The sequence below is a fragment of the Oncorhynchus kisutch genome, linkage group LG15 (assembly GCF_002021735.2).
Source record: "Oncorhynchus kisutch isolate 150728-3 linkage group LG15, Okis_V2, whole genome shotgun sequence".
NCBI lineage: Eukaryota > Metazoa > Chordata > Actinopteri > Salmoniformes > Salmonidae > Oncorhynchus > Oncorhynchus kisutch.
In genome coordinates this window covers 88,738,255-88,764,631 of record NC_034188.2, presented here as the reverse complement: position 1 = coordinate 88,764,631, position 26,377 = coordinate 88,738,255, and the positions used below count along the sequence as shown (strand labels likewise).

Sequence of the window (26,377 nt, the reverse complement as noted above, 5' to 3'; positions counted from 1 at the left end):
AGTCTAAACCCATGGATACACAGACTGGGTTAGAATCATTACTCTGAAGTCTAAACCCATGGATACACAGACTGGGTTAGAATCATTACTCTGAAGTCTAAACCCATGGATGCACAGACTGGGTTGGAATCATTACTCTGAAGTCTAAACCCATGGATACACAGACTGGGTTGGAATCATTACTCTGAAGTCTAAACCCATGGATACACAGACTGGGTTGGAATCATTACTCTGAAGTCTAAACCCATGGATACACAGACTGGGTTGGAATCATTACTCTGAAGTCGAAACCCATGGATACACAGACTGGGTTAGAATCATTACTCTGAAGTCTAAACCCATGGATACACAGACTGGGTTGGAATCATTACTCTGAAGTCTAAACCCATGGATACACAGACTGGGTTGGAATCATTACTCTGAAGTCGAAACCCATGGATACACAGACTGGGTTAGAATCAAAAAAAGGTGTGTGTGTGATCTGCTTTCTATCCATGACTGAAAAAGACAAGGCCTTGCATGCAGATGAACAGAATGGATCCAAACAGAACCAACGGAACCAGAAATAAATGAGACAAAGAAAAGAAGTCACGTTCTCCACATAACTTTAGTCGTTCATAAACAAAACAAACATGACAACTTTTACATGCATTTTCATGAACGTCAAATGATACAAAAATCAAAGAATGAAAGCAACTCAATGAATAAAGTCTCAAGGGGCATCTCATCCATAAATGATTCGGAAAAACCTCACTCACATGTACATACAATCATTCAGATATTTTCATATATATGAATACAAGCAAAGGTGGTCAGAAGAAGCAATACTGTTACGTTATGCTGTACAAATACCTGGATGTAAATTTGCAAACATTTGCAAGCAAAACATGATATCCTCAAACCTAATCATTAGTTAAATGTAATCAATAAGTTATAGATCAGTAAATGTAATTAACATGTTATATTTCAGTAATGGTGCGTATTAACCTCCAGTGAAACCTTATATCTTCATCACTTACCTACAGTATCATGTCATGACACAAAATAATACATTTTCACACAGAAACAGCAAGGCCAAGACAGTCAAGTGGTGTGCCTCCCTTAAACGACTGTGACTCTCGTTATAAATAAGATATTGTGCCAATAAAGGAATAAAATGTTCATTGTTATCTAAATCAAAAGTACGTCAAACACTAGGCCTACTCTACAATAAAGTCATTTGTGTGTGATTGTTGCACTGCAGTTCCCCAAATCCAAACTGTTGGCCTGATGAAACAAGTTGTCCTGATAAAAAAAAGAAGCTGTCCTTTGACGAGAAAACAACATTCATAAAAGCAACTAACTTTGTGTGTTTAAGGTCCATAGGAACTGACTGTGTATACGGTCCATATCAACAGACTGTGTGTACGGTCCATAGCAACCGACTGTGTGTACGGTCCGTAGCAACCGACTGTGTGTACGGTCCATAGCAACCGACTGTGTGTACGGTCCATAGCAACAGACTGTGTGTACGGTCCATAGCAACAGACTGTGTGTACGGTCCATTACAACAGACTGTGTGTACGGTCCATAGCAACCGACTGTGTGTACGGTCCATATCAACAGACTGTGTGTACGGTCCATAGCAACCGACTGTGTGCACGGTCCATAGCAACCGGCTGTGTGCACGGTCCATAGCAACCGACTGTGTGTACAGTCCATAACAGTCTGAATGGGTGTACTGTAATGTATAAAGTCCACAGCAACTGACTGACTAACGGTATAACTCTATGTGCTGTATAATGTCCATAGCAACTGACTGACTGTGTATATTGTATAATGTCCATAGCAATTGACTGACTCTGTGTATTGTATAATGTCCATAGCAACTGACTGACTGTGTGTATTGTATAATGTCCATAGCAACTGACTGACTGTGTGTATTGTATAATGTCCATAGCAACTGACTGACTGTGTGTATTGTATAATGTCCATAGCAACTGACTGACTGTGTGTATTGTATAATGTCCATAGCAACTGACTGACTGTGTGTATAAGGTCCATAGCAACTGACTGACTGTGTGTATAATGTCCATAGCAACTGACTGACTGTGTGTATAATGTCCATAGCAACTGACTGACTGTGTGTATAATGTCCATAGCAACTGACTGACTGTGTGTATAATGTCCATAGCAACCTACTCTATGTAGAAGGTCCATAATAACAGTCTCGGAGCACCTTTTTTTCTGTTAGTACTTATGATGCCACTCACACTGCCCTACACTCACCTCCTCTATGTCCAAGTTTTTCCTGGATTTGTAAATGAACTCTCCGATAGCTACAAACACAGAGAGAACCAGTCCGGCTGCTAGCACTATGAAAATGCCACCAATGTTCTCTACTCCCAAGGCGCTGGCCTCCTTACTGTCCTCCTCAGGACAACCGTTCCCTCTCCACCACTTCTCCTTCATCATGTGGAGCTTCCCTTCTTCCTGGAGCTGCAGGATGGCGATGGTCACCTTGTCTCTGTAGGGGGAGCCTGGGGGAGAGAGGAATGAGATCTGAGTATCAGAGCAGCTTATGAGGCCATTAGGTAAACAAAAATAAATGAGCTACATTGCACATCATCAGCATAAAGTGAAGAATTTTGTGCATGTCTGGTGACTGACAGGCAGCACGAGCGAGTGGTTCTGGGTAGAAAAACAGCAAAGGGGAGAGAGGGCAGCCTTGACGTGTTCCTCTAGCATGTCAGCATTCAGAAGTGATAGGGGAGGGTAATTCACACAAAGGGTTTTTCCTGCGTCCGTGGTTCTTACCTATGGGAGTGCCTACGCCGTAGCCCTTAGAGTCTATGAGGCCTCCGATCTGCGTGAGGTTACAGTTCCTCTGACTGATGTACTCTATGCTGGTGGATTCCATGAGGAGAGCGTAGTCTGTGGTCATGACTCTCTGGATCCCCTCTCTGTTGTTCTTCACCAGAGCTGTGTTCTTCCTGCTGCTCATAAACGCCCACATCTTCTCATAGGTGGAGATCTTGGATTTCTAAATGGACAACAACAACAACACATTGTTTCCTTTTAAACAACAATAATAATAGCACGTTTTATTGGTGGAGATTAGATTCCTGAGGAAAAGCAGAGAAGGGAGAATTTGATGCCAAAATCACCAATTCAATGCAGATTCATAAGAAAACAGACTTTTTACAGTCATTTCAGATGTGTGGCTATAAAGTGCATTACCTCTTATTGCTGGGTCTGTTGATATTGTACACAGTGTTGATATTAGAGGTCAGCGTTAGACAACAACTAACATATTGGACAGAAATGTATTGTTTCACACAGTTATGGAGACTTCTGTCCCGTTGAGAAAATCAAAAAGTGACCCCACATTACTCGACTCATTGATATTACTACACAATGATGATATTACAGGTCAGTATTAAAATTTGGCATATTGGACAGAGATGTTTTAGACTGGTAGAATATGAAATATATCTGATTAGAGAATGAATGGTTACACTGCAATGGACAGGCCTGTCCAGTTGTTTATGAGAACATCCCTTCTCTGATATTAAAGTATCTATATAAAGTGCATTACCCCACATTGCTTGATTTGTTATTGTACAAAGTGTTCACATGGAAAAACATATTAGACAGAGACAATTTGTTTCACGCTGCTATGGAAATGCCTGTCCAGTTGCTTATAGTGAAGTCTAAATCCCTGCTGGTGTTTCCCTTCCTTCAATCATCTGGGTTAAGCGTGACAGCTGTGTTTAAATCTCTCTCTGTTGACTAATCTGCTCTACGTATCCAGAGGTCCTAGAGTAGGCTTGCTAGGAGATATAGGGAAAGTCATCATCTAGAGATCCTACAGTAAGCTAGCTAGGAGATATAGGGGAAGTCATCACCCAGAGGTCCTACAGTAAGCTGGCTAGGAGATATAGGGTCCTACAGTAAGCTGGTTTGGAGATATAGGGTCCTACAGTAAGCTAGCTAGGAGATATGGGGTCCTACAGTAAGCTAGCTAGGAGATATAGGGTCCTACAGTAAGCTGGTAGGAGATATAGGGCCCTACAGTAAGCTAGCTAGGAGATATGGGGTCCTACAGTAAGCTAGCTAGGAGATATAGGGTCCTACAGTAAGCTAGCTAGGAGATATAGGTCCTACAGTAAGCTGGCTAGGAGATATAGGGTCCTACAGTAAGCTGGCTAGGAGATATAGGGTCCTACAGTTAGCTAGGAGATATAGGGTCCTACAGTTAGCTAGGAGATATAGGGTCCTACAGTTAGCTAGCTAGGAGATATAGGGTCCTAGAGTACGCTAGCTAAGAGATATAGGGTCCTACAGTAAGCTGGCTAGGAGATATAGGGTCCTAGAGTACGCTAGCTAGGAGATATAGGGTCCTACAGTAAGCTGGCTAGGAGATATAGGGTCCTACAGTAAGCTAGCTAGGAGATATAGGGTCCTACAGTAAGCTGGCTAGGAGATATAGGGTCCTACAGTTAGCTAGGAGATATAGGGTCCTACGGTAAGCTGGCTAGGAGATATAGGGTCCTACAGTTAGCTAGGAGATATAGGGTCCTACAGTAAGCTGGCTAGGAGATATAGGGTCCTACAGTAAGCTGGCTAGGAGATATAGGGTCCTACAGTTAGCTAGGAGATATAGGGTCCTACAGTTAGCTAGGAGATATAGGGTCCTACAGTTAGCTAGGAGATATAGGGTCCTACAGTTAGCTAGCTAGGAGATATAGGGGAAGTCATCAAGCCTGACAGTGTTAATGGATTAAACCCCATCAGGTTGCAGCAGTTGATGGGCGACAAGTTCCTAACCTCCTAACTCAGGCTGTCCCAAATGACACCCTATTCCCTATGTTTTTATGCATTTAGCCTTTAATTAACTCGGCAAGTCAGTTAAGAACAAATTCTTATTTACAATGGCGGCCTCCCAAAAGGCAAAAGGCCTCCTGCGGGGACGTGGGCTGGGATTAAAAATAAAAATAAACTAAATAAAAATATAGGCCAAAACACACATCACGACAAGAGAGACAACACAACACTACATAAAGAGAGACCTAAGACAACAACATAGCATGACAGCAACACAACATGACAACAACATGGTAGCAACACAACATGTAGTGCACTACTTATAGGCTCATATAGCTCTGGTCAAAAGTAGTGCACTATATAGGGAATAGGGTGCCATTAGGGAAGTAACCTCACTTTCTCTCTCCCTCCCATTCCCTATTTTCTGATGAAATTATATATATTTTTAAAACATTCATTCTCACGTTTCAGCCTTGCAGACAGATGGTTGACGGGGAATGTAAAGTATTACAGTCTTATGTTAAGACTCAAAACTATCTCCTCTCTAAGGCATCAAGGACAAACAACTGTGAGATGATAGGTGGATGGTCCGCCTGTATACCTTGAAGAAGGTCATTGTTGATCCGTCTCTCACAGCTCCATACTCTATCTTAGTCTGCTTGGCCAGGTCGTCAGCCGAGTCGATGGGAGAGTCCATCCTCTCCACGGTGAGGAAGGCAGCCAGGTTGGCCGTGTAAGAGGAGATGATGATGAGGGTGAAGAACCACCAGATGCCTCCTACTATCCTCGTAGACAGGGCTTTAGGCATCAGCTCAGATCCTGTTGCATGAAAACCAATAACACAGACAGGTTGGAGGAGTCCATTCCTATTTATAGAGTCTCACGAGACGACAAGAATTTGTCTGAAAGCCGAAAAATCGGTGCTCTCTCTCGGATAATAATGAGTTCACGTGGTTCTTTTTGGTTTGCCGGTCTTGTAACACTAACCAAACACCTTTAACAATTTGTCTAATACCAGTTATCTAAAAAAAATTCCTATTGAAAAGAAATAAACAGACTTAAATTGCTCTCGCTAATTTTCCCATATGAACAATCTTTGCTTTTCATTCTTTGCAGTACAGAGGAAGGAGACAGCGGTACGAGGGTAGTGTGAGGGCACATTCATGAATCCTTAGTCTTGTTCCTGACAGCAGTACCTGGCTGCATTAGTGGGCTAAAAAGAGAGAAACAGACGGCTGTACCTTGCTGCATCAGAGCTCCCACCCCAAACCAGACAGAGTTGATGAGAGTGAAGTTGTTCTCCACCACGTCAGAGTCAGGGTTACAGGGGTGAGGGTTGTACCACTCATAGGGGGTAAACCTGCACATAGGGGGAAAAAAGGGCAGTTAAACATTAACAATGGATGTGTCCAAAATGGCACCCTATTTCCCATAGTGCACTACTTTCGACCAAAGGTAAAACATTTAAAAAAGTAGTGCCCTGCATATGTAATAGGGTGCAATTTGGGACGCATTCAATGAAAACATACTGTATTTAAGTTCAGCTTCACCGCTACCAGCAAGGTTTTGTTATATTGTGTCACCACCCTAAAATCTAGATCCCAATGATTGTGAGTCGCTTTGGATAAGAGCATATGCTAATAATGTAGAGGGAACCAACACCACTTTACAACATAATGTAGAGGGAACCAACACCACTTTACAACATAATGTAGGAGGGAACCAACACCACTTTACAACATAATGTAGAGGGAACCAACACCACTTTACAACATAATGTAGGAGGGAACCAACACCACTTTACAACATAATGTAGAGGGAACCAACACCACTTTACAACATAATGTAGAGGGAACCAACACCATTATACAACATAATGTAGGAGGGAACCAACACCACTTTACAACATAATGTAGAGGGAACCAACACCATTATACAACATAATGTAGGAGGGAACCAACACCACTTTACAACATAATGTAGAGGGAACCAACACCATTATACAACATAATGTAGGAGGGAACCAACACCACTTTACAACATAATGTAGAGGGAACCAACACCACTTTACAACATAATGTAGAGGGAACCAACACCACTTTACAACATAATGTAGGAGGGAACCAACACCACTTTACAACATAATGTAGAGGGAACCAACACCACTTTACAACATAATGTAGAGGGAACCAACACCATTATACAACATAATGTAGGAGGGAACCAACACCACTTTACAACATAATGTAGAGGGAACCAACACCATTATACAACATAATGTAGGAGGGAACCAACACCACTTTACAACAGAATGTAGGAGTGAACCAACACCACTTTACAACAGAATGTAGGAGTGAACCAACACCACTTTACAACAGAATGTAGGAGGGAACCAACACCACTTTACAACAGAATGTAGGAGGGAACCAACACCACTTTACAACATAATGTAGAGGGAACCAACACCATTATACAACATAATGTAGGGGGGAACCAACACCACTTTACAACATAATGTAGAGGGAACCAACACCATTATACAACATAATGTAGGAGGGAACCAACACCATTATACAACATAATGTAGAGGGAACCAACACCATTATACAACATAATGTAGGAGGGAACCAACACCATTATACAACATAATGTAGGAGGGAACCAACACCACTTTACAACATAATGTAGGAGGGAACCAACACCACTTTACAACAGAATGTAGAGGTAACCAACACCATTATACAACATAATGTAGGAGGGAACCAACACCATTATACAACATAATGTAGGAGGGAACCAACACCACTTTACAACATAATGTAGGAGGGAACCAACACCACTTTACAACATAATGTAGGAGGGAACCAACACCACTTTACAACATAATGTAGGAGGGAACCAACACCACTTTACAACATAATGTAGGAGGGAACCAACACCACTTTACAACATAATGTAGGAGGGAACCAACACCACTTTACAACATAATGTAGGAGGGAACCAACACCACTTTACAACATAATGTAGAGGGAACCAACACCATTATACAACATAATGTAGGAGGGAACCAACACCACGTTACAACATAATGTAGAGGGAACCAACACCATTATACAACAGAATGTAGGAGGGAACCAACACCATTATACAACAGAATGTAGGAGGGAACCAACACCATTATACAACATAATGTAGGAGGGAACCAACACCACTTTACAACAGAATGTAGGAGGGAACCAACACCACTTTACAACAGAATGTAGGAGGGAACCAACACCACTTTACAACATAATGTAGAGGGAACCAACACCATTATACAACATAATGTAGGGGGGAACCAACACCACTTTACAACATAATGTAGAGGGAACCAACACCATTATACAACATAATGTAGGAGGGAACCAACACCATTATACAACATAATGTAGAGGGAACCAACACCATTATACAACATAATGTAGGAGGGAACCAACACCATTATACAACATAATGTAGGAGGGAACCAACACCACTTTACAACATAATGTAGGAGGGAACCAACACCACTTTACAACAGAATGTAGAGGTAACCAACACCATTATACAACATAATGTAGGAGGGAACCAACACCATTATACAACATAATGTAGGAGGGAACCAACACCACTTTACAACATAATGTAGGAGGGAACCAACACCATTATACAACATAATGTAGGGGGGAACCAACACCACTTTACAACATAATGTAGAGGGAACCAACACCATTATACAACATAATGTAGGAGGGAACCAACACCATTATACAACATAATGTAGAGGGAACCAACACCATTATACAACATAATGTAGGAGGGAACCAACACCATTATACAACATAATGTAGGAGGGAACCAACACCACTTTACAACATAATGTAGGAGGGAACCAACACCACTTTACAACAGAATGTAGAGGTAACCAACACCATTATACAACATAATGTAGGAGGGAACCAACACCATTATACAACATAATGTAGGAGGGAACCAACACCACTTTACAACATAATGTAGGAGGGAACCAACACCACTTTACAACATAATGTAGGAGGGAACCAACACCACTTTACAACATAATGTAGGAGGGAACCAACACCACTTTACAACATAATGTAGGAGGGAACCAACACCACTTTACAACATAATGTAGGAGGGAACCAACACCACTTTACAACATAATGTAGAGGGAACCAACACCATTATACAACATAATGTAGGAGGGAACCAACACCACTTTACAACATAATGTAGAGGGAACCAACACCATTATACAACAGAATGTAGGAGGGAACCAACACCATTATACAACAGAATGTAGGAGGGAACCAACACCATTATACAACATAATGTAGGAGGGAACCAACACCACTTTACAACAGAATGTAGGAGGGAACCAACACCACTTTACAACAGAATGTAGGAGGGAACCAACACCATTATACAACATAATGTAGGAGGGAACCAACACCACTTTACAACATAATGTAGGAGGGAACCAACACCATTATACAACATAATGTAGGAGGGAACCAACACCACTTTACAACAGAATGTAGGAGGGAACCAACACCATTATACAACATAATGTAGGAGGGAACCAACACCACTTTACAACAGAATGTAGGAGGGAACCAACACCATTATACAACAGAATGTAGGAGGGAACCAACACCATTATACAACAGAATGTAGGAGGGAACCAACACCATTATACAACATAATGTAGGAGGGAACCAACACCACTTTACAACAGAATGTAGGAGGGAACCAACACCACTTTACAACATAATGTAGGAGGGAACCAACACCATTATACAACAGAATGTAGGAGGGAACCAACACCATTATACAACAGAATGTAGGAGGGAACCAACACCATTATACAACAGAATGTAGGAGGGAACCAACACCATTATACAACAGAATGTAGGAGGGAACCAACACCATTATACAACAGAATGTAGGAGGGAACCAACACCATTATACAACAGAATGTAGGAGGGAACCAACACCATTATACAACAGAATGTAGGAGGGAACCAACACCATTATACAACAGAATGTAGGAGGGAACCAACACCATTATACAACAGAATGTAGGAGGGAACCAACACCATTATACAACATAATGTAGGAGGGAACCAACACCACTTTACAACAGAATGTAGGAGGGAACCAACACCACTTTACAACAGAATGTAGGAGGGAACCAACACCATTATACAACATAATGTAGGAGGGAACCAACACCACTTTACAACATAATGTAGGAGGGAACCAACACCATTATACAACATAATGTAGGAGGGAACCAACACCACTTTACAACAGAATGTAGGAGGGAACCAACACCATTATACAACATAATGTAGGAGGGAACCAACACCACTTTACAACATAATGTAGGAGGGAACCAACACCATTATACAACAGAATGTAGGAGGGAACCAACACCATTATACAACAGAATGTAGGAGGGAACCAACACCATTATACAACATAATGTAGGAGGGAACCAACACCACTTTACAACAGAATGTAGGAGGGAACCAACACCACTTTACAACATAATGTAGGAGGGAACCAACACCATTATACAACAGAATGTAGGAGGGAACCAACACCATTATACAACAGAATGTAGGAGGGAACCAACACCATTATACAACAGAATGTAGGAGGGAACCAACACCATTATACAACAGAATGTAGGAGGGAACCAACACCATTATACAACAGAATGTAGGAGGGAACCAACACCATTATACAACAGAATGTAGGAGGGAACCAACACCATTATACAACAGAATGTAGGAGGGAACCAACACCATTATACAACAGAATGTAGGAGGGAACCAACACCATTATACAACATAATGTAGGAGGGAACCAACACCACTTTACAACAGAATGTAGGAGGGAACCAACACCACTTTACAACAGAATGTAGGAGGGAACCAACACCATTATACAACATAATGTAGGAGGGAACCAACACCACTTTACAACATAATGTAGGAGGGAACCAACACCATTATACAACATAATGTAGGAGGGAACCAACACCACTTTACAACAGAATGTAGGAGGGAACCAACACCATTATACAACATAATGTAGGAGGGAACCAACACCACTTTACAACATAATGTAGGAGGGAACCAACACCATTATACAACAGAATGTAGGAGGGAACCAACACCATTATACAACAGAATGTAGGAGGGAACCAACACCATTATACAACATAATGTAGGAGGGAACCAACACCACTTTACAACAGAATGTAGGAGGGAACCAACACCACTTTACAACATAATGTAGGAGGGAACCAACACCATTATACAACAGAATGTAGGAGGGAACCAACACCATTATACAACAGAATGTAGGAGGGAACCAACACCATTATACAACAGAATGTAGGAGGGAACCAACACCATTATACAACAGAATGTAGGAGGGAACCAACACCATTATACAACAGAATGTAGGAGGGAACCAACACCATTATACAACAGAATGTAGGAGGGAACCAACACCATTATACAACAGAATGTAGGAGGGAACCAACACCATTATACAACAGAATGTAGGAGGGAACCAACACCATTATACAACAGAATGTAGGAGGGAACCAACACCATTATACAACAGAATGTAGGAGGGAACCAACACCATTATACAACAGAATGTAGGAGGGAACCAACACCATTATACAACAGAATGTAGGAGGGAACCAACACCATTATACAACAGAATGTAGGAGGGAACCAACACCATTATACAACAGAATGTAGGAGGGAACCAACACCATTATACAACAGAATGTAGGAGGGAACCAACACCATTATACAACAGAATGTAGGAGGGAACCAACACCATTATACAACAGAATGTAGGAGGGAACCAACACCATTATACAACATAATGTAGGAGGGAACCAACACCATTATACAACATAATGTAGGAGGGAACTTCACAGCACATTTTCACCACAGTGTCTATAAAAGCGGCACAAATCACACTCCAACATTTTAAAAGCGATTTCCTGGTTTGCAACAATTAAAATAGTTCTACTAATTTGAGTTCATGTGACAAAACTATATATATATATATATTTAGCCGAGTAAGGTTTTTCATATAAGGCTGAAGTCATCATGTGTAAAGTGATGACCTAGACCCGTGTAATCAAAGCACAAACAAACATGCACAAACAAGACAGCGAAAGTCCTTGGCTGTTATGATAGCCAGTTAATGTTATCTAGGTAACGTTAGCCTAATGTAAGACCAGTTCATACCACAATATATCATACATTCTTCGGCAAAACTTCAGTTAGTGCTAAATACGGCTGCTAGAATCCTGACTAGAACCAACAAATTTGATCATATTACTCCAGTGCTAGCCTCCCTACACTGGCTTCCTGTCAAAGCAAGGGCTGATTTCAAGGTTTTACTGCTAACCTACAAAGAATTACATGGGCTTGCTCCTACCTATCTCTCTGATTTGGTCCTGCCGTACATATCTACATGTACGCTACGGTCACAAGACGCAGGCCTCCTAATTGTCCCTATAATTTCTAAGCAAACAGCTGGAGGCAGGGCTTTCTCCTATAGAGCTCCATTTTTATGGAATGGTCTGCCATACCCATGTGAGAGACGAAAACTCGGTCTCAACCTTTAAGTCTTTACTGAAGACTCATCTCTTCAGTGGGTCATATGATTGAGTGTAGTCTGGCCCAGGAGTGGGAAGGTGAACGGAAAGGCTCTGGAGCAACGAACCGCCCTTGCTGTCTCTGCCTGGCCGGTTCCCCTCTTTCCACTGGGATTCTCTGCCTCTAACCCTATTACAGGGGCTGAGTCACTGGCTTACTGGTGCTCTTTCATACTGTCCCTAGGAGGGGTGCGTCACTTGAGTGGGTTGAGTCACTGATGTGATCTTCCTGTCTGGGTTGGTGCCCCCCCTTGGGTTGTACCGTGGCGGAGATCTTTGTGGGCTATACTCTGCCTTGTCTCAGGATGGTAAGTTGGTGGTTGAAGATATCCCTCTAGTGGTGTGGGGGCTGTGCTTTGGCAAAGTGGGTGGGGTTATATCCTTCCTGTTTGGCCTTGTCCGGGGGTGTCATCGGATGGGGCCACAGTGTCTCCTGACCCCTCCTGTCTCAGCCTCCAGTATTTATGCTGCAGTAGTTTATGTGGCGGGGGGCTAGGGTCAGTTTGTTATATCTGGAGTACTTCTCCTGTCCTATCCGGTGTCCTGTGTGAATTTAAGTATGCTCTCTCTAATTCTCTCTTTCTCTCTTTCTTTCTTTCTCTCTCTCGGAGGACCTGAGCCCTAGGACCATGCCTCAGGACTACCTGACATGATGACTCCTTGCTGTCCCCAGTCCACCTGGCCATGCTGCTGTTCCAGTTTCAACTGACCTGAGCCCTAGGACCATGCCCCAGGACTACCTGACATGATGACTCCTTGCTGTCCCCAGTCCACCTGGCCATGCTGCTGTTCCAGTTTCAACTGACCTGAGCCCTAGGACCATGCCCCAGGACTACCTGACATGATGACTCCTTGCTGTCCCCAGTCCACCTGGCCATGCTGCTGTTCCAGTTTCAACTGACCTGAGCCCTAGGACCATGCCCCAGGACTACCTGACATGATGACTCCTTGCTGTCCCCAGTCCACCTGGCCATGCTGCTGTTCCAGTTTCAACTGACCTGAGCCCTGGGACCATGCCCCAGGACTACCTGACATGATGACTCCTTGCTGTCCCCAGTCCACCTGGCCATGCTGCTGTTCCAGTTTCAACTGACCTGAGCCCTAGGACCATGCCCCAGGACTACCTGACATGATGACTCCTTGCTGTCCCCAGTCCACCTGGCCATGCTGCTGTTCCAGTTTCAACTGACCTGAGCCCTAGGACAATGCCCCAGGACTACCTGACATGATGACTCCTGCTGTCCACCTGGCCGTGCTGCTGCTCCAGTTTCAACTGTTCTGCCTGTGATTATTATTATTTGACCATGCTGGTCATTTATGAACATTTGAACATCTTGGCCATGTTCTGTTGTAATCTCCACCCGGCACAGCCAGAAGAGGACTGGCCACCCCACATAGCCTGGTTCGTCACTAGGTTTCTTCCTAGGTTTTGGCCTTTCTAGGGAGTTTTTCCTAGCCACCGTGCTTCTACACCTGATGATTTGAAATACGTTCAAAGCAGGATCAAAACCAATGCCAAACTTTGGGAAACTGTCACACTGCTAGCTAGCTACTTTACAATGCATGCAATGGGTATTGGAAAACTAGCTAGGTAGGCTACGCCATAGACCTATACTGCAGTAAGACAAGGTAGCCAGATTTCAGACAGAACAAATACTGCAGTTAGCTATGCTACATTTTCCTCAACTAAGAACAACAAAGACATTCAGAAAGTATTCATACCCCATGACTTATTCCACAGCCTGAATTCAAAATATATATTTTCTCACCCATCTACACACAATAACCCATAATGACACCTTAGGCAGCGATTACAGCCTTGAGTCTTCATGGGTATGACGCTACAAGCTTGCCACACTTGTATTTGGGGAGTTTCTCATATTCTTCTCTGCAGATCCTCTCAAGCTCTCCAAGCGGGCTGTCATGTGCCTTTTACTAAGGAGTGGCTACTGTCTGGTCTCTCTACTATAAAGGTCTGATTGGTGGAATGTTGCAGAGATGGTTGTCCTTCTGGAAGGTTCTCCCATCTTCACAGAGGAACTCTGGAGCTCTGTCAGAGTAACCATCGGGTTCTTTGTCACCAACCTGACCAAGGCCCTGCTCCCCCAATTTCTCAGTTTGGCCGGGCGGCCAGCTCTAGGAAGAGTCTTGGTGGTTCCAAACTTCTTCCATTTAAGAATGATAGAGGACACTGTGTTCTTTGTGAACTTCAATGCTGCAGAAATGTTTTGGTTCCCTTCCCCAAATCTGTGCCTTGACACAATCCTGTCTCTGAGCTCTAATGTCAATTCCTTCGACCTCACGGCTTGGTTTTTGCTCTGACATACACTGTCAACTGTGGGACCTTAAATAGAAAAGGTGTGTTCCAAATCATGTCCAATCAATTGAATTTATTGTAGTGACGCCTCTTGAACTGAAACGCAGTACCTTAGACCGCTGCGCCACTCGGGAGCCCTGGTTGAAGGTGATCACTCAGAATGGTATTTATTGGCATTTACTCTGCCCAGTAAGGGGCTAAGTGGACCTAAACCCCACACCAGAACGGAACCGCCAGAACCCTCATTTAGTCAAGTGTTGCCTTTATTTTGGCAGTAAACCTGTACATCCAGATGTCAGGAGACAGTGTTCACCCTAACCCCTGACCCCCTGACCCCTGATCCCCTGACACCTGACCCCTGAAACCTGACCCCTTACCCCCTGACCCCTGAAACCTGACCCCCTGACACCTGACCCCCTGACCCCTAACCCCTTACCTGGCGATGACAAACAGGACACAGCTGACTCCGAGGCAGGCCAGTAGTACGTACATCCAGATGTCAGGAGACAGTGTTCACCCTAACCCCTGACCCCCTGACACCTGACCCCTAACCCCTTACCTGGCGATGACAAACAGGACACAGCTGACTCCGAGGCAGGCCAGTAGTACGTACATCCAGATGTCAGGAGACAGGGGGTTGAGGAAGGAGAACACTCCAGGGTTGGTGCCGTTGGGTTTGTGGTACAGGATACTGATTCCCAAGGTCATAAAGGGTTTAGAGAAGTCTATCACCTTCTCCCTCACATAGGTGATGGTCAGAGGAGCCACAGCCAGGTCTGCTACCTATCATAAACAGAGCAGGTTAATGCAGAAATTACATCAGGGCTAATCAAAGTGACCACAGCCAGGTCTGCTACCTGTCAAAGACAGAGCAGGTTCTATAGGAATTGCATCAGGCCTGGCCGACCCTGTTCCTGGAGAGATACCCTACTGAAGGTTTTCACTCCAATCCTGTTCTTGGAGAGATACCCTCCTGAAGGTTTTCACTCCAACCCTGTTCCTGGAGAGATACCCTCCTGAAGGTTTAAACTCCAACCCTGTTCCTGGAGAGATACCCTCCTGTAGGTTTTCACTCCAACACTAATCTAGCGCACCTGATTCTTATAATTAGCACATCATCATCTATCACTCCAGTGTTAATGCTAAATTGTAATTATTTTGCCTATTTATTGCCCTACTCTTCTACATTTGCACACACTGTACATAGATGTTTTTATATTGTGTTATTGACTATATGTTTGTTTATGTGTAACTCTGTGTTTGTGTCACACTGCTTTGCTTTATCTTGACCACGTGGCAATTGTAAATGAGAACTTGTTCTCAACTGACCTACCTGGTTAAATAAAGGTGAAATAAAAATAAATAAAATAAAAATAAACTGAGTCAGGTTACTTATAACTGGGGTTGGAGCGAAAACCTTCAGGAGGGTATCTCTCCAGGAACAGGGTTGGAGCGAAAACCTTCAGGAGGGTATCTCTCCAGGAACAGGGTTGGAGCGAAAACCTTCAGGAGGGTATCTCTCCAGGAAAAGGGTTGGAGCGAAAACCTTCAGGAGGGTATCTCTCCAGGAACAGGGTTGGAGCGAAAACCTTCAGGAGGGTACTCCAGGAACAGGGTTGGAGCGAAAACCTTCAGGAGGGTATCTCTCCAGGAACAGGGTTGAAGCGAAAACCTTCAGGAGGGTATCTCTCCAGGAACAGGGTTGGAGTTAAAACCTACAGGAGGGTAACTCTCCAGGAACAGGGTTGGAGTTAAAACCTACAGGAGGGTAACTCTCCAGGAACAGGGTTGGAGTTAAAACCTACAGGAGGGTAACTCTCCAGGAACAGGGTTGGGTAGCTCTGAACTACATCGACTAGTTATTGTATCTGCCACTAGTAGCATTATTATAAATGTTAATTGACCATATTCATAGGACAGTCCAGTGGGGGAACTCAGCCACTCATGTGAGCCATACACCTGTACTGTACCTGCACTGTACTGTAGTGTGACAGCAAGTGATAGGCATCTACTGTAAATATCCTCACTCTTCTCTTTCTTTTCCATAAAGTAAAAAAAATTTTCTTTCTCGTTCTGCCTCTCTCCTGGTACAGGCAAGTGACTCACATGGTCTATGAGTTCCCGCACCATGCCGTTCCATTCTCCCTTATCGTTTTGAGCTCCATACTTCCCGTCAGATACCAGTTTAACCTCGTAGGCAAATCCCAGGATGTTGGACAGCTCCTTCAGTAGGTCCAGGCAGTAACCTTCGAACCGGTCGTTACCGTACAGAGGCTTGTCAGACTTCTTGTACATGACGTAAGGGTTTTCCTGTGAGATGAGGTGATAGAGTCGTCAACATCTCTGTATGAACATACCCGATTAGTAGACTGTGTGGTTTCTTAGTTTGGATTGAGAAAAGATAGTAGAAACCACAGTACACAAAGAGTTCCAACTACCCTCTCCAACTGACTTTGTGTTTCTTACTACAATAGTTACTCTAACTATTAGATTATTTCTTATGACTATTTGGACTAATTGAAATATCCCTTATAACTACTAAGACTATTGGACTATTATATATGGACTATCAAACTATTAGTATATAACTACTAAGACTATTGGACTATTATATATGGACTACTGGACTATCAAACTATTAGTATATAACTACTAAGACTATTGGACTATTATATATGGACTACTGGACTATCAAACTATTAGTATATAACTACTAAGACTATTGGACTATTATATATGGACTACTGGACTATCAAACTATTAGTATATAACTACTAAGACTATTGGACTATTATATATGGACTACTGGACTATCAACCTATTAGTATATAACTACTAAGACTATTGGACTATTATATATGGACTACTGGACTATCAAACTATTAGTATATAACTACTAAGACTATTGGACTATTATATATGGACTACTGGACTATCAAACTATTAGTATATAACTACTAAGACTATTGGACTATTATATATGGACTACTGGACTATCAAACTATTAGTATATAACTACTAAGACTATTGGACTATTATATATGGACTACTGGACTATCAAACTATTAGTATATAACTACTAAGACTATTGGACTATTATATATGGACTACTGGACTATCAAACTATTAGTATATAACTACTAAGACTATTGGACTATTATATATGGACTACTGGACTATCAAACTATTAGTATATAACTACTAAGACTATTGGACTATTATATATGGACTACTGGACTATCAAACTATTAGTATATAACTACTAAGACTATTGGACTATTATATATGGACTACTGGACTATCAAACTATTAGTATATAACTACTAAGACTATTGGACTATTATATATGGACTACTGGACTATCAACCTATTAGTATATAACTACTAAGACTATTGGACTATTATATATGGACTACTGGACTATCAAACTATTAGTATATAACTACTAAGACTATTGGACTATTATATATGGACTACTGGACTATCAAACTATTAGTATATAACTACTAAGACTATTGGACTATTATATATGGACTACTGGACTATCAAACTATTAGTATATAACTACTAAGACTATTGGACTATTATATATGGACTACTGGACTATCAACCTATTAGTATATAACTACTAAGACTATTGGACTATTATATATGGACTACTGGACTATCAACCTATTAGTATATAACTACTAAGACTATTGGACTATTATATATGGACTACTGGACTATCAAACTATTAGTATATAACTACTAAGACTATTGGACTATTATATATGGACTACTGGACTATCAAACTATTAGTATATAACTACTAAGACTATTGGACTATTATATATGGACTACTGGACTATCAACCTATTAGTATATAACTACTAAGACTATTGGACTATTATATATGGACTACTGGACTATCCCCGGTGACTATTTGTACTATTGAACTCTCATATGGATATTTGGAATTCTGGACTCATAGGTAATTTTCCCCAACATCGGACACCCCCTAATTTCGGATAATCTCTAGCCGCTAGAGGATTAAATCACCTCGAGCTAAACATTTAAATGGACTAGAAAATAACGGCACGTTTTGCGACTAAACACACCCTTTCTTTACTTACCTATTGTTCACCTAATACCTTTTTTTGCACTATTGGTTAGAGCCTGTAAGTCAGCGTTTCACTGTGAGGTGTTCAACGCCTGTTGTATTCGGCGCACGTGACAAATAAACTTTGATTTGATTTGATTCTAGCAAGCTGACCACCGATTTTCATTGTAAATTATGTAAGTTAAGTTAAGATAAGTTTTGAGAGTTTATATATAAGTTATATATATACATTTTGTGGGACATGGCTGTATATTGTAAAATATGACACTAATCATTTAATATCCAACTTTTTACCTCTGAAATATAGCTAACGGAAGGCTAGCCAACTAACTTATCTAGTAAACCACTTCGGATATGAGGTTGGTGTCTCTTTTTTGAACAAAATTATACGGATATATCTTGTAATTAAACAAAATAGTAAAGGTAGCCAATAACTGAGGACCATATGTCGATAATACGGGCCATATTTTCTTTGACTGTATGGACTATTGGACTACCCAGTGACTAGTTGGACTACCCAGTGACTAGTTGGACTACCCAGTGACTGTATGGACTATTGGACAACCCAGTGACTGTATGGACTATTGGACAACCCAGTGACTAGTTGGACTACCCAGTGACTAGTTGGACTATTTTACTACCCAGTGACTAGTTGGACTATTGGACTACCCAGTGACTAGTTGGACTATTGGACTACCCAGTGACTAGTTGGACTATTGGACAACCCAGTGACTAGTTGGACTATTGGACTACCCAGTGACTAGTTGGACTATTGGACTACCCAGTGACTAGTTGGACTATTGGACTACCCAGTGACTAGTTGGACTATTGGACTACCCAGTGACTAGTTGGACTATTGGACTACCCAGTGACTAGTTGGACTATTGGACTACCCAGTGACTAGTTGGACTATTGGACTACCCAGTGACTAGTTGGACTATTGGACTACCCAGTGACTAGTTGGACTATTGGACTACCCAGTGACTAGTTGGACTATTGGACTACCCAGTGACTAGTTGGACTATTGGACTACCCAGTGACTAGTTGGACTATTGGACTACCCAGTGACTAGTTGGACTATTGGACTACCCAGTGACTAGTTGGACTACCCAGTGACTAGTTGGACTACCCAGTGACTAGTTGGACTACCCAGTGACTAGTTGGACTATTGGACTACCCAGTGACTAGTTGGACTATTGGACTACCCAGTGACTAGTTGGACTACCCAGTGACTAGTTGGACTATTGGACTACCCAGTGACTAGTTGGACTATTGGACTACCCAGTGACTAGTTGGACTACCCAGTGACTAGTTGGACTATTGGACTACCCAGTGACTAGTTGGACTATTGGACTACCCAGTGACTAGTTGGACTATTGGACTACCCAGTGACTAGTTGGACTATTGGACTACCCAGTGACTAGTTGGACTATTGGACTACCCAGTGACTAGTTGGACTATTGGACATCCCAGTGACTAGTTGGACTATTGGACAACCCAGTGACTAGTTGGACTATTGGACATCCCAGTGACTAGTTGGACTATTGGACTACCCAGTGACTAGTTGGACTATTGGACATCCCAGTGACTAGTTGGACTATTGGACTACCCAGTGACTAGTTGGACTATTGGACATCCCAGTGACTAGTTGGACTATTGGACTACCCAGTGACTAGTTGGACTATTGGACTACCCAGTGACTAGTTGGACTATTGGACATCCCAGTGAACTAGTTGACTATTGGACTACCCAGTGACTAGTTGGACTACCCAGTGACTAGTTGGACTACCCAGTGACTAGTTGGACTACCCAGTGACTAGTTGGACTACCCAGTGACTAGTTGGACTACCCAGTGACTAGTTGGACTACCCAGTGACTATTGGACTACCCAGTGACTAGTTGGACTACCCAGTGACTAGTTGGACTACCCAGTGACTAGTTGGACTACCGTGACTAGTTGGACTACCCAGTGACTAGTTGGACTACCCAGTGACTAGTTGGACTACCCAGTGGACTAGTTGGACTACCCAGTGACTAGTTGGACTACCCAGTGACTAGTTGGACTACCCAGTGACTAGTTGGACTACCCAGTGACTAGTTGGACTACCCAGTGACTAGTTGGACTACCCAGTGACTAGTTGGACTACCTTGACTAACCAGTGACTAGTTGGACTACCCAGTGACTAGTTGGACTACCCAGTGACTAGTTGGACTATTGGACTACCCAGTGACTAGTTGGACTATTGGACTACCCAGTGACTAGTTGGACTATTGGACTACCCAGTGACTAGTGGACTATTGGACTACCCAGTGACTAGTTGGACTACCCAGTGACTAGTTGGACTATTGGACTACCCAGTGACTAGTTGGACTACCCAGTGACTAGTTGGACTATTGGACTATACCCAGTGACTAGTTGGACTACCCAGTGACTAGTTGGACTATTGGACTACAACAGTGACTAGTTGGACTACCCAGTGACTAGTTGGACTATTGGACTACCCAGTGGACTAGTTGGACTACCCATGACTAGTTGGACTATTGGACTAACCCAGTGACTAGTTGGACTATTGGACTACCAGTGACTAGTTGGACTATTGGACTAACCGCAGTGACTAGTTGGACTACCCAGTGACTAGTTGGACTATTGGACTACCCAGTGACTAGTTGGACTATTGGACTACCCAGTGACTAGTTGGACTATTGGACTACCAGTGACTAGTTGGACTACCCAGTGACTAGTTGGACTATTGGACTACCCAGTGACTAGTTGGACTATTGGACTACCCAGTGACTAGTTGGACTATTGGACTACCCAGTGACTAGTTGGACTATTGACTACCCAGTGACTAGTTGGACTATTGGACTACCCAGTGACTAGTTGGACTACCCAGTGACTAGTTGGACTATTGACTACCCAGTGACTAGTTGGACTACCCTGTGACTAGTTGGACTATTGGACTACCCAGTGACTAGTTGGACTACCCAGTGACTAGTTGGACTATTGGACTACCCAGTGACTAGTTGGACTATTGGACGACCCAGTGACTAGTTGGACTATTGGACTACCCTGTGACTAGTTGGACTATTGGACTACCCAGTGACTAGTTGGACTATTGGACTACCCAGTGACTAGTTGGACTATTGGACTACCCAGTGACTAGTTGGACTATTGGACTACCCTGTGACTAGTTGGACTATTGGACGACCCAGTGACTAGTTGGACTATTGGACTACCCAGTGACTAGTTGGACTATTGGACTACCCTGTGACTAGTTGGACTATTGGACTACCCAGTGACTAGTTGGACTATTGGACTACCCAGTGACTAGTTGGACTATTGGACTACCCAGTGACTAGTTGGACTATTGGACTACCCTAGTGACTAGTTGGACTATTGGACTACCCAGTGACTAGTTGGACTATTGGACTACCCAGTGACTAGTTGGACTATTGGACTACCCAGTGACTAGTTGGACTATTGGACTAACCCAGTGACTAGTTGGACTATTGGACTACCCAGTGACTAGTTGGACTATTGGACTACCCAGTGACTAGTTGGACTATGGACTACCCAGTGACTAGTGGACTATTGACTACCCAGTGACTAGTTGGACTATTGGACTACCCAGTGACTAGTTGGACTATTGGACTACCCAGTGACTAGTTGGACTATTGGACTACCCAGTGACTAGTTGGACTATTGGACTACCCAGTGACTAGTTGGACTATTGGACTACCCAGTGACTAGTTGGACTATTGGACTACCAGTGACTAGTTGGACTATTGGAATACCCAGTGACTAGTTGGACATTGGACTACCCAGTGACCTAGTTGGACTATTGGACTACCCAGTGACTAGTTGGACTATTGGACTACCCAGTGACTAGTTGGACTATTGGACTACCCAGTGACTAGTTGGACTATTTGGACTACCCAGTGACTAGTTGGACTATTGGACTACCCAGTGACTAGTTGGACTATTGGACTACCCAGTGACTAAGTGGACTATTGGACTACCCAGTGACTAGTTGGACTATGGACTACCAGTGACTAGTTGGACTATTGGACTACCCAGTGACTAGTTGGACTATTGGACTACCCAGTGACTAGTTGGACTATTGGACTACCCAGTGACTAGTTGGACTACCCAGTGACTAGTTGGACTATTGGACTACCCAGTGACTAGTTGGACTACCCAGTGACTAGTTGGACTATTGGACTACCCAGTGACTAGTTGGACTATTGGACTACCCAGTGACTAGTTGGACTACCCAGTGACTAGTTGGACTATTGGACTACCCAGTGACTAGTTGGACTATTGGACTACCCAGTGACTAGTTGGACTATTGGACTACCCAGTGACTAGTTGGACTATTGGACTACCCAGTGACTAGTTGGACTATTGGACTACCCAGTGACTAGTTGGACTATTGGACTACCCAGTGACTAGTTGGACTATTGGACTACCCAGTGACTAGTTGGACTATTGGACTACCCAGTGACTAGTTGGACTATTGGACTACCCAGTGACTAGTTGGACTATTGGACTACCCAGTGACTAGTTGGACTATTGGACTACCCAGTGTTACTAGTTGGATATTGACTACCAGTGACTAGTGGACTATTGGACTACCCAGTGACTAGTTGGACTATGGACTACCCAGTGACTAGTTGGACTATTGGACGACCCAGTGACTAGTTGGACTATTGGACTACCCAGGACTAGTTGGACTATTGGACTACCCAGTGACTAGTTGGACTATTGGACTACCCAGTGACTAGTTGGACTATTGGACTACCCAGTGACTAGTTGGGACTATTGGACTACCCAGTGACTAGTTGGACTATTGGACTACCCAGTGACTAGTTGGACTATTGGACTACCCAGTGACTATTTGGACTACCCAGTGACTAGTTGGACTACCAGTGACTAGTTGGAATATTGGACTACCCAGTGACTAGTTGGACTATTGGACTACCCAGTTGGACTAGTTGGACTATTGGACTACCCAGTGACTAGTTGGACTATTGGACTACCCAGTGACTAGTTGGACTATTGGACTACCCAGTGACTAGTTGGACTATTGGACTACCCAGTGACTAGTTGGACTATTGGACTACCCAGTGACTAGTTGGACTATTGGACTACCCAGTGACTAGTGGACTATTGGACTACCCAGTGACTAGTTGGACTATTGGACTACCCAGTGACTAGTTGGAATATTGGACTACCCAGTGGACTAGTTGGAATATTGGACTACCCAGTGACTAGTTGAATATTGGACACCCAGTGTACCTAGTTGGGACTATTGGATCTACCCAGTGACTAGTTGGACTATTGGACTACCCAGTGACTAGTTGGACTATTGGACTACCCAGTGACTAGTTGGACTATTGGACTACCCAGTGACTAGTTGGACTATTGGACTACCCAGTGACTAGTTGGACTATTGGACTACCCAGTGACTAGTTGGACTATTGGACTACCCAGTGACTAGTTGGACTATTGGACCTACCCAGTGACTAGTTGGACTATTGGACTACCCAGTGACTAGTTGGACTATTGGACTACCCAATATTGGACTACCCAGTGACTAGTTGGACTATTGGACTACCCAGTGACTAGTTGGACTATTGGACTACCCAGTGACTAGTTGGACTATTGGAATACCCAGTGACTATTGGACTATTGGGACAACCCAGTGACTAGTTGGACCTATTGGACTACCCAGTGACTAGTTGGACTATTGGACAACCCAGTGACTAGTTGGACTATTGGACAACCCAGTGACTAGTTGGACTATTGGACTACCCAGTGACTAGTTGGACTATTGGACAACCCAGTGACTAGTTGGACTATTGGACAACCCAGTGACTAGTTGGACTATTGGACAACCCAGTGACTAGTTGGACTATTGGACAACCCAGTGACTAGTTGGACTATTGGACAACCCAGTGACTAGTTGGACTATTGGACAACCCAGTGACTAGTTGGACTATTGGACAACCCAGTGACTAGTTGGACTATTGGACTACCCAGTGACTAGTTGGACTATTGGAATACCCAGTGACTATTGGACTATTGGACAAACCCAGTGACTAGTTGGACTATTGGACTACCCAGTGACTAGTTGGACTATTGGACAACCCAGTGACTAGTTGGACTATTGGACTACCCAGTGACTAGTTGGACTATTGGACAACCCAGTGACTAGTTGGACTATTGGATTACCCCAGTGGACTAGTTGGACTATTGGACTACCCAGTGACTAGTTGGACTACCCAGTGACTAGTTGGACTATTGGACTACCAGTGACTAGTTGGACTATTGGACAACCCAGTGACTAGTGGACTATTGGATTACCCAGTGACATATGGACTATTTGATTATTTTCTGCTGACTATTTGCTCCACAGTTGTTTCAATTCAATTTTTATATTGTTTTAGTCTTTTTTAATCTTCTTAAGTATGTTGTGACTTGACTTACCAGGATAGTGGTGACGACCAGAGTCCTGTTGGCCATGGAATCTGTGATGTTAGTCCCCGTATCCTTCAGACTTTCGGTAAGGTTAAGGCCGTTGTTGGAGTTCCACAATCCAATCTGAAGAGGAGTAAATCACCACAACATTATATTCTAACCATCACTGTCTTCTAACCATCACTGCATTCTAACCATCACTGTCTTCTAACCATCACTGTCTTCTAACCATCACTGTCTTCTAACCATCACTGTCTTCTAACCATCACTGTCTTCTAACCATCACTGTCTTCTAACCATCACTGTCTTCTAACCATCACAGTATTCTACCTATCACTGTATTCTAACCATCACTGTCTTCTACCTATCACTGTATTCTAACCATCACTGTCTTCTACCTATCACTGTATTCTAACCATCACTGTATTCTAACCATCACAGTATTCTAACCATCGCAGTATTCTAACCACCACAGTATTCTAACCATCACTGTATTCTAACCATCACAGTATTCTAACCATCACAGTATTCTACCCATCACTGTCTTCTAACCATCACTGTCTTCTAACCATCACTGTCTTCTCAAAAAGAAGATCAACATCTTACCCCACACTGTCGTCAAATGTTAATCATTTCCCCAATCTATGTGTCTTAACATCAAAGTTGATAAGCTCCCAGTGTCAATGGGACGCTTATCAAATACTGTACAAGGACTGTAGGAGTGGGTAGGACAACTCAGATAAGGACTGTAGGGGTGGGTAGGACAACTCAGATAAGGACTGTAGTGTGGGTAGGACAACTCAGACAAGGACTGTAGGAGTGGGTAGGACAACTCAGATAAGGACTGTAGGAGTGGGTAGGACAACTCAGATAAGGACTGTAGGCGTGGGTAGGACCACTCAGATAAGGACTGTAGAAGTGGGCAGGACAACT

At 43.0% G+C, this 26,377-nt stretch overlaps 1 protein-coding gene across 1 annotated transcript in view; it reads right to left on the bottom strand.

Moving 5' to 3' along the window:
* Positions 1 to 588: 588 nt before the first annotated feature.
* LOC109904939 (glutamate receptor ionotropic, kainate 1) overlaps positions 589 to 26,377 on the bottom strand; it is a 129,890-nt gene continuing 104,101 nt past the window's right edge. The window contains exons 11-17 of the mRNA XM_031791263.1: positions 25,454 to 25,567; positions 16,968 to 17,171; positions 15,421 to 15,644; positions 6,048 to 6,166; positions 5,408 to 5,625; positions 2,797 to 3,022; positions 589 to 2,519 (exon numbers count right to left, since the gene is read on the bottom strand). Of these exons, the coding sequence (XP_031647123.1) occupies positions 2,230 to 2,519; positions 2,797 to 3,022; positions 5,408 to 5,625; positions 6,048 to 6,166; positions 15,421 to 15,644; positions 16,968 to 17,171; positions 25,454 to 25,567 (1,395 nt within the window). The 3' untranslated portion in view covers positions 589 to 2,229. The remainder of the gene's footprint in view (positions 2,520 to 2,796; positions 3,023 to 5,407; positions 5,626 to 6,047; positions 6,167 to 15,420; positions 15,645 to 16,967; positions 17,172 to 25,453; positions 25,568 to 26,377) is intronic.